The 19,515-nt window shown below is 36.4% G+C and overlaps 1 protein-coding gene across 1 annotated transcript in view; it reads left to right on the top strand.

Moving 5' to 3' along the window:
- The first annotated feature begins 3,305 nt into the window (after positions 1-3,305).
- LOC108719422 (thyroglobulin) overlaps positions 3,306-19,515 on the top strand; it is a 140,749-nt gene continuing 124,539 nt past the window's right edge. The window contains exons 1-11 of the mRNA XM_018268273.2: positions 3,306-3,467; positions 4,300-4,397; positions 5,071-5,274; positions 10,745-10,904; positions 11,065-11,171; positions 11,362-11,505; positions 11,710-11,895; positions 12,429-13,517; positions 14,967-15,539; positions 18,630-18,872; positions 19,251-19,388. Coding sequence (XP_018123762.1) covers positions 3,334-3,467; positions 4,300-4,397; positions 5,071-5,274; positions 10,745-10,904; positions 11,065-11,171; positions 11,362-11,505; positions 11,710-11,895; positions 12,429-13,517; positions 14,967-15,539; positions 18,630-18,872; positions 19,251-19,388 — 3,076 coding nt within the window. The 5' untranslated portion in view covers positions 3,306-3,333. The remainder of the gene's footprint in view (positions 3,468-4,299; positions 4,398-5,070; positions 5,275-10,744; positions 10,905-11,064; positions 11,172-11,361; positions 11,506-11,709; positions 11,896-12,428; positions 13,518-14,966; positions 15,540-18,629; positions 18,873-19,250; positions 19,389-19,515) is intronic.

Consider the following 19,515-nt stretch of genomic DNA (forward strand, 5'->3'; position numbering starts at 1 on the left):
TTGAGTTGCTGTATCCCATGGCGCATTTCTACAAAGTGTGCCGCTACTGCTTGCTCAATTTTTTTAGTTCTTATTGCCGATTTGTGCTCCCTGATTCGCTCTCTTACAGTTCGGCTTGTCTGACCTACATAAAGTAGTCCGCAGGGACACTTGATTACATATACAGCATAAGAAGTGGCACAGGTGTAGTAAAACTGTATTTTAATTGGGGTTCCTTTTCACGGATGGTGTATCACACTGCCTTTTTGGCAGTTTGAGCAACAATTACACCCCAAACAGGGAAAAGTGCCATGTTTGACTGGGTACAGCACAAGAGTTTTCTTTACACTTCCTAGATCCAATTTCACTAACATGGATCCTATACTTTTATTACATTTATATGACATTACTGGGGGTTGTTGGAAGCAACCAACCCCCGGTATACCGTCTCTTAGAACTCCCCAATGTTTTCTTACAATGTCGGCAATCTGGTCACTCAGGACATTATATCTTGAGACAAAGGGAATGCGATCCATCTGTCTGTTAATCCGACCCTGTATCATATCTTCTCTTTCTATTTTATCAATTTCCCTCCTCTGTCTTTCCAAAAGTCTATTTGGATACCCTCTCTCTCTGAATTTCTCCTCCATCTCGTCCAACCTCCCATCCAGCACATGTTTGTCTGTGACAATTTGTTTTACTCTACTGAATTGAGATTTTGGCAGTGACTTTTTCACCTGTGCCAGATGGAAGGAGTCGAAATGGAGGAGGGTGTTCCTGTCCGTGGGCTTAACATATATAGTATGTATATTATAGTAAGAGCTATCTAATAGTACTATGTATGGCACCCCCTTTATCTGCTTGTCTTATAATAAGCTCCTTGTCAACTCCCAAGGTTTTTATGCCCTCTCTTTCAAATCTAGGCAAACTAGGATGATTCTTTTTATCACTGTCATGTAGTTACAGTTTTATCAAATCTTTAGTAGTAGTATTGGGGGGGGGGGGTTAAAGGTACTTATTTTTTTTAAAAAATGTCTGTTCTACAGGTGCCTTATCCTTAAAGTAATCCTGTAGCTTCAGTGGTCTTTTAAATTTATGAATATCTTAATATCTATAAACCTCAAATAGCTCTGCGAAATTATTGGGTACAAATTTAAGACTTCAATATAATATATATACTGTATATACAGTATATAAAAAATGTATACAGTTCAGGCTGTGGTGCACTCCAATCCAGCAGAGTTTTACTGCCTGGGTGCTGTCATATATAGTGCAGATAGTCGTGTTCCAAGGAATGACGCACTCCAGGACTTCATAATGAGATCAAGCAAAGTGAAGTTTATCTGTCAACGTTTCGGTCCATTCTGGAACTTTCTCAAGACATAACAAACAGAACATACCACCCCGTGTTTAAAGGCAAAAAATGGTTTCAGGTCTAGAACCGATGTTAAAATGTTCACTGATACAAATGTACAAAAATACAAAATTTAAAAGGTAGTTTACCCCCCCCCCCTTACCTTGAATCGCTCACCTCACTTCCCCCGGGTCCCAAGCTGAACTGGTTCCCATAGCAACCCACGTACTCTGGACTAAGGGGAAGGGACCAGACACAGTAAAAGTTATACACTTCCTTAATGTTACAAATATTGTGTTGCAAATTGGTAAATAAGCAATAGTGAGCTGTATTTTCTTTTTGTTTTGTTTGCCTGTTTTATTTTGTTCTATTTATGTTAGATTTGTATTGTTGTGTAGACAATGACCAATATGCTATTCCTGGTGGAAAACTGTAATACAAATAAAGTTGAAAATTAAAATAAAAAATATGAAACCATAAAAATTATAATGTATATTGTATATTTCAAACATATAATAAAATACTATTAAGAACACTCATCATAGAACATTTTACCATATTACACTGTATAAATTACTAGGTTCCAGTAGATACTGATTTTATTGTTATTCCAGTGGGCGGCCACATTACTAAAGCCACATAATACAATATGTTATTTAAACAGCAAGAAACATATTGTTTATCAAAATCTGATTTTTTAAGTAAAAAAAAAGTCAGACCAAACTAGAATTTCAGGTTTTTGCAACAAAAAATATAACGTCTTTTTTTTTGGGTTTTATGCCGGAAACACTCTAATTTGACATGAAATTGGCTGAAACTCAGTGCAGACCATGATACTGTATTTTCAAATTTGAAATGGGACCTTTGCCATTGACTTCTACAGGACCCCGACATCTTGGAGATGGAGTATTTTCGGATGTGACTTTTAGCATCTTCAGGGTATAAAAAATCATGAAGAATTTTGATTTTATAGTAGAATAAAACTCAAATTCTTTTGAGTTTTAGGCATTCAGACTTTAATAAATAACCCCATAGTGCAGGGTTAGCTCAAAAAGCAAAACATATCCATATTTTCATCACGCTCTTGTTTTAAGTTTCCTCTGTGTTATTGCTGGTAGGGAGACATCAGCAGTCAGTTTATTGTGTATATTTTTTATTTAGATTTGATTTTATTACAGTATTTACCTCTTTTTGTTCTCTTATGTGCATACATTAGAGTTTTATACAGTAAATAAAAATATTTATACAAATATCAACCTATTGCTGGCCATTTAACTTCTAGGGAAATTTGCCTTCAAACCAGTAATAATTAAGTAAAATAATTTCAATGCCAGATACCAAAACCATTTGACTTATGTAGGGTGCATTAATTGTCTTCATTTAGATAACATAATATTAGTAACCCATTTTATTGTTTGTACAAATAGATGCAGTATCAGTTCAGAATGAAGGTGAAATAATCTATATGTTAAATGGATTGAACTGGGGCTTATTTAACTGTTTGCAAATGACTGGGTACAATATAATGATAGCCACATTCTAAGGGTCATCATCATTCACAACTGTTTGTGTATTTCAGCTACTTACTTGTCCCCTACCTATTTATGAATTTTATTATAGGTGTGAATATAAGTGGAAATTTACTTCAAAATAAATGTGACCTTATTTATTTATAAAAAAGCATGATTTAATCGGATTGGGGACAAACTCGATAAAATCAAGCAAACACCTTGAATTGTACGATTTTTTCAGGCTTCTTTCCAAAAACCCTGATTTTTGGGCTGAAAAGTCTGAAATAGTTGGATTTTCCAGCACAGAATAGGGAATTCTCTAGTGAACAACCTCGGGAGGTCTGAGATGCCGGATTTTTGGATTTGGGCTTTAATAAAACTCGAAAAATCCCCATTCGGACTTATAAATAAGGCCATTTTTCCTACGGTAGGAGGTTGTATTAGTGCCCAACGCAGTGTTCATAGCACAAGAACATTACACGTGTATTGATGAGTTTGTATTTATCTGACCCAGAGTACCAGCTGGAATCTCAGCCTCTACGTCCCTGTGAACTGGCAAGAGAAAGAGCATTGGCTAATGGAGAGAGCTACATCCCTCAGTGCTCAAATGAAGGATTATACAGGTAATACTACATAAGAGGTCGTATATAAGCATCGCCAATAAGTTGTAATAAGAAAGATAAATATAAGAAATGTACAGATGGATGGAGAGAAATTATAGAATCCTATGATATAAAGGTGTTTATATAGGACTTGGCATCTCCAGACTTATGGTGCAGGTATGGGACCTGTTATCTAGAAGACTTGGGTCCTGAGGTTTTTTTGGATAAGGGGTCTTTCTGTAATTTGGGGGTTATTTATCAAAGGTCGAGTTTTAGAGGCTTGTGAAGTTTTTTATACTCAAATTAACTCAAAACTCAAATGTTTTTTAATTTATGAAAAAACTTGAATTAGTGTAGTGAAAAACCCAAAAACTCAAATAAATCAAGTTTACAGCGGGGACAAAAACTCAAATCAATTGAGTTTTCAAGCGAAACCCACCAAAAAATCCTGAAGGCTACAAATGGTTCAAGAGACCTCTGCCATTGACTTCTACATGACCTCGACAGGTTTTAGCTGGTGTATTTTCGGATTCAAGGTATTTCCAGGTTTGGGTTATAATACATTTTTAAAAATCTTTTGAGGGTATGAACAGGCTACAAAAGAAATCAGCTGCAGGACATGTATGTATAGAAATCTATTTGTATGTGCAGTGCTTTAAATTATTACCAAACAGCTATATTACAAATCAGTCAAACATTGTAATCAATAAGTTTAGAAATACAAACTAACAGATTAAGTATCACACATTAAGGAGACGGAGTAAAGGGACAGCCTTAGACATAGACAACAGAAAAACATAATTTGATAATTTTTAAATAATTGTTAAATATGAATGCCATGTATTTTTTCCAGGAGTATACAGTGCAGTAGAAACGGGCAGACATGCTGGTGTGTAAATGCTAATGGTGTCGAGTTAGCCGGCAGCAAACAGACGGACGCCCCACCAGTGTGTAAGTGGACTGCAATACGACACATTTTTAAATCTGCATTTATTTTCTGTACAGGTATGGGACCTGCTATCCAGAATGCTCGGGACCTGGGGTTTTCCAGATAATGATCTTTCCTTAATTTTGATTTTCGTACCTTAATTCTACTAGAAAATCATGTAAACATTAAATAAACCCAATAGGCTGGTTTTGCTTCCAATAAGGATTAATTATATCTTAGTTGGGATCAAGTACAAGCGACTATTTTATTATTACAGAGAAAAGGGAAATCATTTTTAAAAATTGGATAAAATGGAGTCTATGGGAGTCAGGCTTTCCGTAATTCAGAGCTTTCTGGATAATGGGTTTCCGGATAACGGATCTATTTAACAACCCTCACGAGATGAATCTCCCATCATCACCATCTATAGTTATGCAGTGTTATACAAATACTAAAACTATTGATAATAATGTTTGGTATTGCAGGCAATTTCTAGCTCTAATATTGTGTCTGCTGTTAGTAAGGAATGGAACGATAGGTGGCAGCAGAATACATTATCTTGAAAGTGTTTTTTGCTTTATATTTTAAATTGAATAGAATTAAATATGCCTTTAAATATGCCAAAAAAAACTATTTGTGGAAAAGCCCTTAGCGGCACCTAATAACAACCCATTTGTATTTAACATTATACTCCAGGCTTATCTTTTTGCCAACTTGCAAAGCAGCAGATATTGGTGAGTGGGTATATTAACAACACTTCAACATCCCACATACCCCAGTGCAAGGATTCGGGGGAGTTTGAGTCTGTTCAGTGCCGCCAGGAGACCGGACAATGCTGGTGCGTGGATTCAGAAGGAATGGAGATCTATGGGACAAGGAAAACAGGAAAACCTTCTGGATGTAAGCCAAGTATATGTATCATTAGCCATGACAACAAATAGGCGCATAGTTTCTATATAAAGAAATGACTACTAGTACGAGGCTGGAGAGGAGAATCCATTTAATTGGAATTTTTAAATATTGAAATATATTTCTATTTAGTGTGCGTATCATTTGGTATTGGTGAGGAAACCAGGAGTTAGAGCAAGAGGAATAGAGATAACCTCTGCACTGTAGCCATCATTATTTTGGAAAACAACTGCATCATTGTGGCGAATAACGGTGTCTTTTATTTCGTTCATGTTGTTTCCCTACATCCAGCAGTAACTTGGCTTTCTTTATCATACATTGTAGTCCCAACATATTCTAATTCTAGGGCTACACCGAATCACATAAACCACAACGGAGGGATTAGAAATTGTACCATAAACTCTCTGGGGTAAATTTATCAAAGAGTGAAGTTCCGCCACTAGAGTGAAATTCCGCAGCTCTCAATTAATTTCTATGGGATTTTGAAAGGCGTATTTATCAATGGGTGAAAGTGAAAGTTCACCCTTTGATAAATATGCCCTTAAAAATCCCATAGAAATGAATGGGGAGTGGCGGCATTTCACTCTAGTGGCGGAACTTCATTATTAACTTCACTCTTTGATAAATATACCCCTCTGTGTGTACAAACCCCCTACATATTTGCAAGTAAGAAGAATAAAACTTGAGAAAAAAAAACAAAATATTAAAAACACCACCAGGGTGTATAATGAAAATGCAACAGAGTAACTGGCCACCTAAAGACAGGATTATAATTTAGGCTGTTCTGCCCATGTGTGCAATTGGGGTTTAAATTACAAAAGAAACCCCAATCTTATGTGTCACTGCACATAAATATCTCATAATTAAAAAAGTTCAACCAAACTCTCCCCTGCCCAATTTTGCCTTATTAATTAATAAAAAAAACCAAAAAAACAATTGAGCGAAAACCGAAATTGTATGGGTTTTTTTCCGGACTTTTTTTCAGAATTACTATTTTTTCCGCTTTTTGTCTGAAAACCCGAATTTATCGGATTATCGTGCTAAACCCAGCGCAAACCACGAGGTACATCTCCCATTGACTTCTGCATGACCATGACTGGTCTGAGGTGGCGTGTTTTTGGATTCTGGCTTTTTGCAGCATCGGGGTATACTAAGTATTTTTTTGTACTAAAAATTTGAGGTTTTGCTCCCAAAAATCCAGACCAGATAAATTCGAGTTTAATAAATAACCCCCTTTGTGCATCAAAGTAAGTAATAACTCCAACTAGGTGAGCGAGACAGACCCATATTATGGCCACAGTCACACATAGTATTTAGCAACAAAAAAATTATTATTGGGAAAAACCAACCAACCAGTCTCTGCACCAACATGAGACTGATAGTGGAAATTGCACATGGTGTGTAAAAATGGCTTATACACAGGCACCGTCCGATGCAGGCAAAGGGAGGGAGTTCTGACCCTATGTAAGACAACCCAGTTGCACCCCAGTGTTTTTATCACTCACCCATCCACTATCTGACTCAAGCCATGCAGTTTAGAAAGACAAGACTTAGACTTGTAACTCATGTGCAATGCACTTAATATGTAAATAGTGAAAGAAAAGTACAAGTAGCACCGACATAGACCAATATTTGATTACTACACTTTGTTATCTTAACAAGAAATATCAGAGTGGTTAGCCATTCCAAATAAATGAATAAATCAAAATCATAATCCAAGTTCTGAACAAATTCACCCAAGGGAGTTGCAGTTTCACATCGTCCATCAGTGGAGACAAAAAAATCAAGGTTTATTAAAGCACCTAGAAAGTCAAAGTTGAGCAGCAAAAATTGGTTTTATTAATTTTTTTTTAATAATAATATTTTAATAACATGTCTTGTTTGCCAATACTCTGTTCAATTTAAGAAAAAAAAAATCTCTAAGTGCCTGACGCACATTAAGCTTCAACGGATGCTTTCTCATAGGCTACTTTATAATTCTACATTTGGAAAACATAATATATATAATATATACAAATGACACACTGATTGCATTTCAGCATACTGTCTTTAACATTATTTGACCTTTTATACACTCCTTTAGGTCTCCTCATTTGGTATTGGTGAGGAAACCAGGAGTTAGAGCAAGAGGAATAGAGATAACCTCTGCACTGTAGCCATCATTATTTTGGAAAACAACTGCATCATTGTGGCGAATAACGGTGTCTTTTATTTCGTTCATGTTGTTTCCCTACATCCAGCAGTAACTTGGCTTTCTTTATCATACATTGTAGTCCCAACATATTCTAATTCTAGGGCTACACCGAATCACATAAACCACAACGGAGGGATTAGAAATTGTACCATAAACTCTCTGGGGTAAATTTATCAAAGAGTGAAGTTCCGCCACTAGAGTGAAATTCCGCAGCTCTCAATTAATTTCTATGGGATTTTGAAAGGCGTATTTATCAATGGGTGAAAGTGAAAGTTCACCCTTTGATAAATATGCCCTTAAAAATCCCATAGAAATGAATGGGGAGTGGCGGCATTTCACTCTAGTGGCGGAACTTCATTATTAACTTCACTCTTTGATAAATATACCCCTCTGTGTGTACAAACCCCCTACATATTTGCAAGTAAGAAGAATAAAACTTGAGAAAAAAAAACAAAATATTAAAAACACCACCAGGGTGTATAATGAAAATGCAACAGAGTAACTGGCCACCTAAAGACAGGATTATAATTTAGGCTGTTCTGCCCATGTGTGCAATTGGGGTTTAAATTACAAAAGAAACCCCAATCTTATGTGTCACTGCACATAAATATCTCATAATTAAAAAAGTTCAACCAAACTCTCCCCTGCCCAATTTTGCCTTATTAATTAATAAAAAAAAACAAAAAAACAATTGAGCGAAAACCGAAATTGTATGGGTTTTTTCCGGACTTTTTTTCAGAATTACTATTTTTTCCGCTTTTTGTCTGAAAACCCGAATTTATCGGATTATCGTGCTAAACCCAGCGCAAACCACGAGGTACATCTCCCATTGACTTCTGCATGACCATGACTGGTCTGAGGTGGCGTGTTTTTGGATTCTGGCTTTTTGCAGCATCGGGGTATAATAAGTATTTTTTTGTACTAAAAATTTGAGGTTTCCCATGACAGTATCCCTTTAATGTAATCACTTTCCCTGGAACAGTTGCACTTTACCCAGAAAAACTGCCCCGGGGGGTACCACCCAGATAGGTTATTGGTTGAAAACTTGTATATCCTCCTTCTTAAAATGTGTTGCCGTTTTAATGTTACTGTCCCCAATTTGTTTTCTTCAATATATTGCATAGTAAATGCTAAACTCTCAGAATTTACACTGATATCCAAAATATTTATATTCAATTATTCATTGGCATCACAAATTATAATGATATCATCTATGTGACTGTCAAGGAACCTCAGGTGAGAGCCTATGTCTGTGTAAACCAGGTTATGCATGTTGCTAGGTAGAATAGAAGCAGAAGCCATATGACTTGAAACAAGAGGATTTAATGAGAATAAACAAAAACAGTGCAGAATTAAATGAAATGAAGGGAGCAAGTTGAGTACAACCTGTAGTTAGGTAGGTGATCCAGGTATGTAAGCAGGCAAAGAGGCAGTCAGAGTTCTCTCATAGTCGGGACAGACCAAGGTCAGAGGCAGGCAGAGGACAATCACAGAGAATGTCCAGGAAACAGGCCAAGTCAAATTCAGAGGTCAATAATCGTAAACAAGGGTTCAGAGGCAAGACTGGAACAGGAACAAGGGGTAAGATCACCAACATTAACATAATGATCCAACACTGGGAAGCAGGAGGAGATTGATTTAAATAGGCCCATAATGACCAGATTATTGACACCTATCCTTAATAAGACTGAGGGTGAAGGAAGAGTAAATAAAGGTAGTAGGAGTCTATATCAATTGCAAGCAGAAAGCTCCAAACACCTTCATTGGCTCAGCAGAATACAACACATCCTGAAAACCATGTAGATCAAGGTTTGAATCTCCAAGAGTCCTGACAGTAACACCCCCAAAACATAATATGGGGGTGGTACAAAAAGTCCAACATAACTGGGCGCAAAGGGAATGCCCATTGAGGTTTCCATTTCATAATAATAATTATGAAACAACACAAATCTCATTGCTCAACCATAAACCATCATTGTTTCCAGGACATGCAGTATATTTTTCAAGCAGTATGCAAGTATATAAGGATGGAATTTCAAAAGTTACAAGCCCATATTTTTTTATTACACATTATATTACCTTATTTATGCAAAATGTTCATCATAACCTGGACATATGCCTGTAACTTTATGATCACTGTAGAAAGAAACAAATCAACATACTGAGATAAATTTTCTGTCCTCACCCCCGATACATTAGGGTGATGGGGGGGGGGCAATCCAGGGAGCAATGCACCTTCGACAGGTGATGAAAAATTTAGACCCTTGGGAAGGGATTCCATATAAACTCAAATGCATTCAGTGCTAATACCCCTTGTGTTTAACCAAAATGCTTTAACTTCCCCAAGATATTACTAATTGCAGCATATCGGTTTATCTTGTAAATCCAAAAAACTTGACTCAACAAGATCAATAACATTTTCATAAACAGTTATTTACGAGCAAGGTTTTTTGTTTGAAATCTGCATTGTTTCATGTTCTCTGTATTTATACTGCAAAGATCCATACATTTCTTCACAGGACATATATTTTGTTCTGAAATAAATACACAGGGATGTTAAATTCCAGCTGTGCAGCTGTGTTTGCAGAATAAGATATATTCTACATTCTTCGTGAGAATCATTTTTTATTTAAACAGTTTTACTGTTTTTTTTTCCAGTTGTGCAAACCACAAACCGTAAAGACAGGTTTCTGAATTTAGATCTATGACTGCAGAGAAATGGCATTGAGTACACATTGCCCACATTGACATTATTTACAAAGGTAGCCCTTGTGTTGGTTTATTACGCTCATGTTCCTGGTCAATGCTAATTAGTGGGTGCCTGCCATTTTGCTGGAATTTTGACAAAAACACTATAATGAGCTTTTGTGCTATACACATAGTGAGCCATGGAAAAGCTTTAAAAATTAGCTTTGTATTGATCTTTTATTGGTCAAGTTACTTGAACTCTTTCCAGAGTTCTATAGGTTGGTCAGGTCAAGTTGAGTCTAATACTTCAGTGTCCAACCCTTGGATCAGAGGCTGGGTTCCTTGGCTTAAACTTCTCATACCCTGCTTCTTCTGGTTACCCCATGAAGGCCCTGTCCTTCCATTTTCTGTTGCAGAGGCTTATAGGATATGTAGATTTCAGGCTAGCTATAACTGTACTATAAGTCTCTATTGATTTTACTGGGCTGTTCTGTGGACTCCATGTCAATTTGGAAGACAAATAGCAATTAAAATGTTCCTTGTGAAATAGAGAATAAAAATGTATATTTATTTACATAGGTCCTCGGAGTTGTCAAATAAGAGACCGGCGTATTTTGCATGGTTTTGGAGAGAAGATTCCTCCTCATTGCTCTGAAGATGGCACATTCCAGCCTGTACAGTGTAAGCTTGTCAATGCAACTGATAAGATGGCGGTCGATGTTGTCACGAGCTTCAGCAGGTAGGCTAATTGGGATTCTCATGGAGTGGCAATTTTGTCCCCTACCCTCAGAACTTCAGAATGTTGGGGTAACAAATGTTCTAAATCTCACTGCCTATACTGGGATAGCTTAGACAGATACAAACATACCAATTATTCTTATAATGTGTTTGCTTTTTAGGTTTCCAGAAGCGTTTAAGTCGTTTTCGTCTCTGAGAGAGTCTTTCCCAGAGATCTCTGGATACTGCTACTGTGCTGATAGCCTTGGCAGGGAGTTGGCTGGCACAGGTTAGATTGGGATATTTTGTTCTTGGTTTCCCATAGCTTTTTTGAAAGTAATTCAAGCTCAACCCCTTTTAGTTCCATCAATGCAGAACCCATCAGTTCAACAGCTTCCCCATAGCAAACCAATTCCTTGTTAACATCCTTCTGTGGTTTTTGCAATCCTCCTATAAGAAACTAACAATATTCTCTTTAGGATTGGAACTGCTGTTGAATGAAGTGTATGACACAGTCTTCGCTGGACTATCGTCACCCCTCACTTTTACAGAAACCACTATCTATCGCATTCTACAAAGACGGTTTTTGGGAGTGAGGTTGATCACTTCAGGGAAATTCCGATGTAAGCATTAAATGATAGGTGGCTGATGACAAATTTTAGACTGAGAAGGTAAAATGACCAAGGGTCTAAAGCCTATGTGGACGTCACCATGCTACAGGTCATGCAAGTGGCTGGTCACATTCAGTTAATTTATTTATGCATGATGACCAAACAATTGGAACTGCTAGAAGTGCAGAAGAATTTATGCTTTTATGTTTGTTGCAGGTCCATCTATTTGTGAGGTCCAAAGATTTACTGCCTCTCAAATGGGTGACACCTACGTTCCTTCTTGTGATGATAATGGAGATTTTAAACCTATTCAGTGCCAAACAGGACAACAGTGCTGGTGTGTGGATTCTAAAGGACGTGAAATCTATGGAACTAGAAGATTTGGAGACTCTCCAAGCTGCAGTGAGTCAACAACGAGACACAGTGGACAATATATTTATGAATGAATTTCTATCCGTCATGAGAACTGCACATATTTCAAATAGGGATGCACCGAATCCACTATTTGGGATTCGGCCAAATTCTTTGTGAAAGATTTGGCCGAACTAAATCTGAATTCTATTCTGCCTATGCAAATAAGTGAAGGGAAAGGAAAATTCCTTTTAATTAATTCCTTGTTTTGTGAGCAAAAGTTAAGTGATTTCCCTTCCCACCCATAATTTACATATGCAAATTATAGTTTGGCCAGGTACAATGATTCAGCCAAATCCGACTGAAAAAGGTTGAATCCTGAACCGAATCTTGGATCCCTAATTTCAAATGCACTTTATAAGTGATTGTGTTTCTCCACAAATTTCTTAGTCTGTTTCTATTGATTATAATGGGAAAACGGTGAAACGGTCTCAACATTTATTGTACTGAAATTAGGAAGTCTTGTAAATAGAAAGAAATGGTCTCAAATATGTATATTTAACCACTCTTATTTTTGTCTATAGATATTGGAGATTGTTCTTTGCAGAGAAGGCAAGCTTTGTCAAGTTTGTTTTATGGACCTATAGGAAAGTTTGGAATGAATAATCTGTTTGTTACTCAAGAGGAAGACTTAGGAGAACAAATTAATACAAAATATTGCTCTTCCTTTATGATGGAAATGTTTGTCAAATCCGGCCTTCTGTTTCCAATCATGCAAAAAGCCAGTGGAAGCAGATATGGGCTGGACAACTTTGTTGGTGACATGGTCAGCGGTCTTTTCCCATCCAAAGAACTGATGCAGTTTGCCTTAAACATTGCCCGTAGTCCTAAGAATTTTCAAGAAAACTTATTTGGGGGAATGTACTTGAAAAACCTTGGCTCTTTTAACTTCAGTGGGGCAGTTGGTACAAACAGCAAATTCAACTTTAGTGGTTTCTTTCAGCAGATTGGATTAACGGGCATGTATAGCGGAGGAAATTTTAGGGAACTTGCAAAATTATTCTCCCCAACAGAAGATTCGTACCTTACCAAGGACATATTAAATATCTCAAAGCCCATCATTAACTTGAACCAAAGTATTCAAGGGGATTTCGGTCGTATCGTTAACCTTCAAGAAAATCGTGACCTTGTTGGTGTTTTTGCTTCAGTTCTGGAGTTAGAAGACTTTGCGCTATTTTTGCAAGATGTGATTTCTGTTCCATCCAATGTTGCTCAAAATACAGCAGAAGCTGTCAAATTAATTTTACTGTCAAACGACTGTGAGAAAAGGAGCTCAGAGATATATATACCAGTGTGCAAAGAGGATGGAAGATATGAAGATATCCAGTGCAGTAAAACAGAGTGCTGGTGTGTGGATGACCAGGGCAGTGAAATTGAGAGAACAAAAACACAAGGAAAGCACCCAAGATGTCCTACAAAATGTGAAAAGGAGCATCATAGACAAAGAGCTGTGAGAAAAAGCCTGCCTCCTGGGTCAGAGTTTTTTATTCCAGCATGTGATCTTGATGGAAATTTTATGCCGGTTCAGTGTATGGGGAAACTTTGTTTTTGTGTTGATTTACAAGGGAGAATCATTCCAGGAACACAAAAAGTATCCGGTGAAGATATACAATGTAAGTTATGTCATTCATTCATTCAATAAATAATAAAAAAAAAACCTATACATAAATAGTTTTATTATACGATTATTATGCAAAATAAATCCCTATGGAATTAACGTCTTTAAAATGCTTTGAAAATGTAGTCACGGCATGAACGTACGTCATGAGGAATAAGTCAAGGGTTGATGCGAATGGAAATCAGTTGGGTGGCAAATTTACATATACATTAAACATTGTTGTGTAGTCTCTTAAAAGTTTTTTTTTATCTTGAAATGGACATGTTGTTGAGCTCTATTCACTTTTAATTACTACAAATGTTTTAAAATAATGAGGCGCAGACCAGGAGATGATACTTACGAAAGAATACTGGTGTGTTTGGGATTTCTTGAGAAAATGTCCTCTTAGCAGGACCGAAACATTGACGAATAATTATTTTTTTTCACTCATTTATAAGTCCCGTGAGTACAGTTTTTTATGTTGATATTCATTTCTTTTGGATGCACCTGGGCCATTTTCCCAATATTGGGAGTGTGTTACAATAAATTGTTTAGATGTATATATATATATATACACCCCGACGAAGATTCCAGTAAGGAATCTAAACGTTGGTCCACTAAATAAACCTCTGAATGACTAGATGACCTGTGTATCCTGATTATTTGTGAAGTGCTGTCACTGATGGGATATTTTAGAAAAAAAAAAAAAAAAAAAAAATATATATATATATATATATATATATATATATATATATATATATATATATATGTTGAATTACGGAAAGGCTGTCTTCCATAAACTCCATTTTATCCAAATAATCCAAATTTCTAAGACTGATTTCCTTTTTTTCTATAGTAATAAAACAGTAGATTCCAACTAAGATATAATTAATCTTTATTGGAGGCCGAACCAGCTTATTGGGTTTATTTTATGTTTACATGATTTTCTAGCAGACATAAGGTATGAAATTACAAATTACAGAAAGATCTAATATCTGGAAAAACCCCAGGTCCCACTCATTCTAGATAACACGTCCCATACCTATATAATACTAAAACTTTATTATGCCATTGAACCTCTGTTAGCTTAACCATTCATTTTTTTTTTCTAAAAATGTTACAATAAAAACTTTTTTAAGACATTTTTGGTTTTTGCCAATTTTGAGTATTATTACAAGTCTTATTTCACAAATATTATTATAATAAAAAAAATGTATCTCCGATATGTTCTCCTATCCAAACCTATGACACGGGAGTCTGCAGATTTTTTGAAAACAAAATGTGTTGACACAGAATTCAGTTCTATTCTGATAGATTATAAATAAAGTCCTAAAGGTTTTAAACACTAATCTCTGTTGAAACATATTTTAATATGAGTTCCAAGGCAACCGTTCAGAGGTCTGCAAATGAATAATAAAAATAATTCTATATTTTATTAACACATTCCATATTTCTGCTCTTTTAGGCCCGAGTTTGTGCCAGCTGACAGCAGGCGATGCCTTTCTACAGAGCACAATGTCCTTCTTGGCAGAACCGACACTCTTGCAGTTATCCACTGTTTATGTCCCGCAGTGCACGGATGATGGGAAGTTGAAACCAGTGCAGTGTGACGGACCTGCTGAGCACGTTTTTGAGCTCTATGAATTGTGGACAAAGCAAAGCAAAAACAATTCTTTCTTGGAGGCTTTTAATATTATACAAAAGTATAAAAGGACTTCCTCTCAGAACTTTTCTACCTTTGTTAAGGAGCTGTACAATAATGGACACCAAAACGTTTTCCCGATTTTCTTAAACTATAATACCTTTAATGATATTCCAGCTGAGCTTTTGAGTGGAAACCTAAGCTCACTGTCTAATAATATTTTACTCAATCCTTTAATGTTTTGGAGACTGTTAAATGGCAGCCTTACTTTCTACCCAGGACCATACAGTGCCTTCTCTCAACCTTTGAACCATTTTGAGCTTCGGAACTGTTGGTGTGTTGACCTTAAGGGACAAAAACTCGAGCAGACAGTGTCCAAGAATGAGGTTCCAAAATGTAAGTTTTAAGTTATTATATCCCTTGATTTCATATACAATACAGAAGCCCCTGTGTCTAGTAGCGATGGGTGAATCTGTGCCGTTTTGCTTCACAAAAAAATTAGCGAAACACATTGAAGTCAATGGGGCAAATTTACTAAAGGGCTTCGTCGATTTACTAACGGTCGCTGGCATAACTTCGCACTAGTGCTACCTAGCACTCTTACGCCAGGCGAAGTTTCACTCTGGCAAAAGAGCATTACTTCGCAAATTCACTAAGATGCGGATTTTACTGAACGTTACCTCTTGCGCCAGACTTGCCTTCGCCACCTCAGACCAGGCAAAGTGCAATAGAGTAGATAGGACTTCCTCAAAAAATATTTGTAAATTTTTCTAAGTCCCAAAAAACGCTGGCGACTTTTCAGTTTTTCAGGGAGATAGGCTGCAAAATTTTTTTTAGGGTACCCTGTTTCCCCCTACACTTCTTTATATATGGCACATAAACTATACACTGGGTTCATGTGTAGGGCAATATAACAACTTTATTTTATTAAGGTTCCCTGGGCTTGTGTAGTGTAATGTATTTGCTGCAACAAATATACAATTTAACTTCCCGCCATATGCAAATTAGGTAATGCTAGCGAAACTTCGATTTGCTTGCCGAATTAATGCTAGCGAAACTTCGCCATTATTTGGCGCTCTGGACGCAACTTTGCATTTTAGTGAATTAGCGTTATCCTGGCGAATTTTCGTGTGGCGATGTGAGCGAAGCCGTCGCTGGCGAATTTCCAGAGGTTAGTGAATTTGCCCCAATGGGCGTCAAAATAATTTAGACACACAAAATGTTGACGCGATCGACAATTTTTATACTATTTTGTCCAAATGCAGTAAAGTCAATGGGCGTCCGAATAATTTTGGCGCGTGTCAATTTAAAGCAACCTCGACTATTCTGACGCGCGACACTTTTTTTCGTTCGCTGGCGAATTTTCATCACAGTTTTGCGAATTTATTCGCTGGTGGTAAAATGTGGAAATTCTGCATAAATTTGTGCCTGGCGGATTTTTTTGCCCATCACTAGTGTCTAGTTGATGTTCTAGTAATCAGCTGTTACATATGGACTTTATCTATGCGTTTTACTGATATTTTTTTTAGAAAATATATTCTTCATGACAAAATACAGCATGCTTGGGAATACTATTTAGCGTCAATCATTTTGCTGTCAAACAATGATCAGCAGTAACGTCTAAATAAAAAATATTTATGTCCACTGAACCAGTAGTATATGTGGAATTGTAGAATTAAGATCAGTTGTTCCCAAATAAAATACAAGACTTTATACTGATTTGGAGCTATCTTTATAACATTTTCTTTGGTTCCTCCCATTCTGTCCCAATTCTTCCTTTCATTAGCTTTCCCCACCTTTTATTATACTCATTAGTGATGGGCGAATTTGCGCCGTTTCGCCGAAAAATTCGTGAATTTCGTGCGAAATTCGCGAAACGGCGAGAAATTCGCGAAACGGCGCCGGCGTCTCGTTTTTGACGCCGGCGTCCGTTTTTTGAAAAAAAAATTTTTGACGCCGGCGAATTTTTTCCGCGAATTTTCGCGGGCGTAATCGCGCAAATTCGCCGTGAATTCGCGCCTGGCAAATAAATTCGCCCATCACTAATACTCATTCATTTTTATTCTGAATTATTCTAAATTCTAACCAACTTCTTATATTGTCTTTATATTGGGTTGCTTCTCACTATGGTGCAAAGTTACTATATGTAAGGTCCCCATTAATAAGAAGTCAAATCCTGGTCATTTTTCCCCACTCAATTTTCCTATTTTCATAATGTTTTTCAAATGAAGTTTTAAAAAAATGTACTTAAGAACCAAAACAATTTGAAGTAATGAAAACCATTACAAGTTTGCAATCAAATAATTTGGTTGAAATATTGGAGAACTGTTTTAATAACAGTTGAAATTTATGAGAATAGCCATTTATTGGGATTTTGATTTTTTTTTTGGATTTTGACTGAATTATTTGATGGAATTTCTCAGAATATTGGAATTATTTTTTGAGAGTAAAAAACCATTATAAGTTTGTAATCATATCATTTACTTCATATATTGTAGAAAAGACCAGATGACATTTCTTAGAATACTGTATACATTTATTGGATTTTTTTTCTTTACTTTTTTGAATGAATTTGAATTGTTTGCTGTTGATTTATTCACTAATAATTTTTTTTATCCAAGTTGATTTAAAGCAATTTTTTAAATGAATAGATTTTTAAATGACCAAATTATTTAAAATCTAGTTATGTTGTTATGATGGTATAAAATCCATAAAACCCCCAACTTTAACTACCTTCGGGATTATAATTCCTTGCAAATATAATAATTTTATAACGTTATCATAATTTAGTTTAAAAAAAAAATTGTCAATGACAGGAATATCATAATACAAAAAAGTTGTATCTGTCCAAAGATTTATGGGCCCAACTGTAGAAGTCAATGGCAGATGTCCCTGAAGATGTTATTTGACATCAGAATCTGCACTGGGTTTTGCCTGATAATTCAAAAAATCTGCATTTTCGCAGTGACTTCAATTAAGTCGAGTTTTTGAAGCGTCAGTTTGAAAAAGTTGCAAGATTCTAATTGACGCTCAGTTTTTTCTTTTTGCTCTGACTTTTACAAGAAGAATCGTTGATGAATAAGTTACATTTCTGGATGGGAGTTAGGTCGACTTTGTTTATTAAAAAAATTTGATGAACTTAGTTTTAGAAAATAGCCCCCTAGGTTTTGCATGCATGTGACACCTCTTCCTTCTTTACTCTGTGTATCCTAAAAAAAACTCATTACCTTCCAAATTCATTTCCTAATCCTGGAGCATTTTACCACTCCATATTCCCAGAAAACCTTGCACAATTTGTCTTTACAAACTAGGGTTTGCAAGATATTGGCAGCAATGAGTGTATACTTATATGATACTTATATGATTATAATAGTTTTTTACTTTCAGTAGCAGGAAACTAGAAATATGGCACCCTCAGTTTACAACAAAAACCTGCCTTGTTTCTTTTTGTAAAATGTATTTCTAATTGTGTTTTTGCCTTTGTAGGCCCTACATCTTGCGAGCTTGCAAAACTGAGAGCCATGCAGTTCATCAACGAGGCAGCAGATCTAACTGCAATATCAAACACGTCTCATTTTCCCTGGGGACAGAGCTTTTTAATTGCAAGTGGGATACAGCTAGCAGAAAGAGAACTTCTCCACCGAGATGGCTTCTTTACATCAGGGGTGCCATTGTCTGAGAGGTTCAGGGACCGAGACAACTACTCACTTCGTCTTGCTGCACAATCAAGTATGAAGCATAGGCACTTCTGTAACATACTAGTTATGAGCTAAGTCACCAACAGTACATCTGCTATAGTTAAACAAAACACCTTGATTTTGTTCTTTTTCCTATTTTTCATAGGATTTGAAGTTACTCATTAATAACAGTATTTTTAACTAAGCCGATAATTTTATTACTAGATTTTTTCTGCCAGAAGCTCAAACATATAAACTACTAAGGAGGAACCTCAAAGTTGGTCTGTGGGGTTTTTTTGTGTGCCAGGTTAACTATTTTTTTGGACAAAATCAATTGGGTTTGTTCATGTTATGATGGGGCAGGGCAGAAGGTCTGGCCAACCAAGGTGATCCATGCACTGATATAGTTGTTTTTTGTTCTCATTTGCAGCACTGCAATTTCATAGGCAACAAAGAAATGGTTTGGCACGTTCTACTGAAGAAGTCTCACAAGTGGCATATCACCCTTATGTACCCCAATGTGATGGGTTAGGAAATTGGGAGCCTGTGCAGTTTTATGAGAGCACAGGTGAGTGCCACATTATTGTGCAGGAGACATGGACTATTATAGGGCATGCAGTGTTGTGCAGTTTATAACAGGCATGACTCTCTGCTACTCGCCTGCTGATGACTCAAAAGACTCTAATGTTTTGACT

This window comes from Xenopus laevis, chromosome 6L (genome assembly GCF_017654675.1).
Source record: "Xenopus laevis strain J_2021 chromosome 6L, Xenopus_laevis_v10.1, whole genome shotgun sequence".
Taxonomy (NCBI): Eukaryota; Metazoa; Chordata; class Amphibia; order Anura; family Pipidae; genus Xenopus; species Xenopus laevis.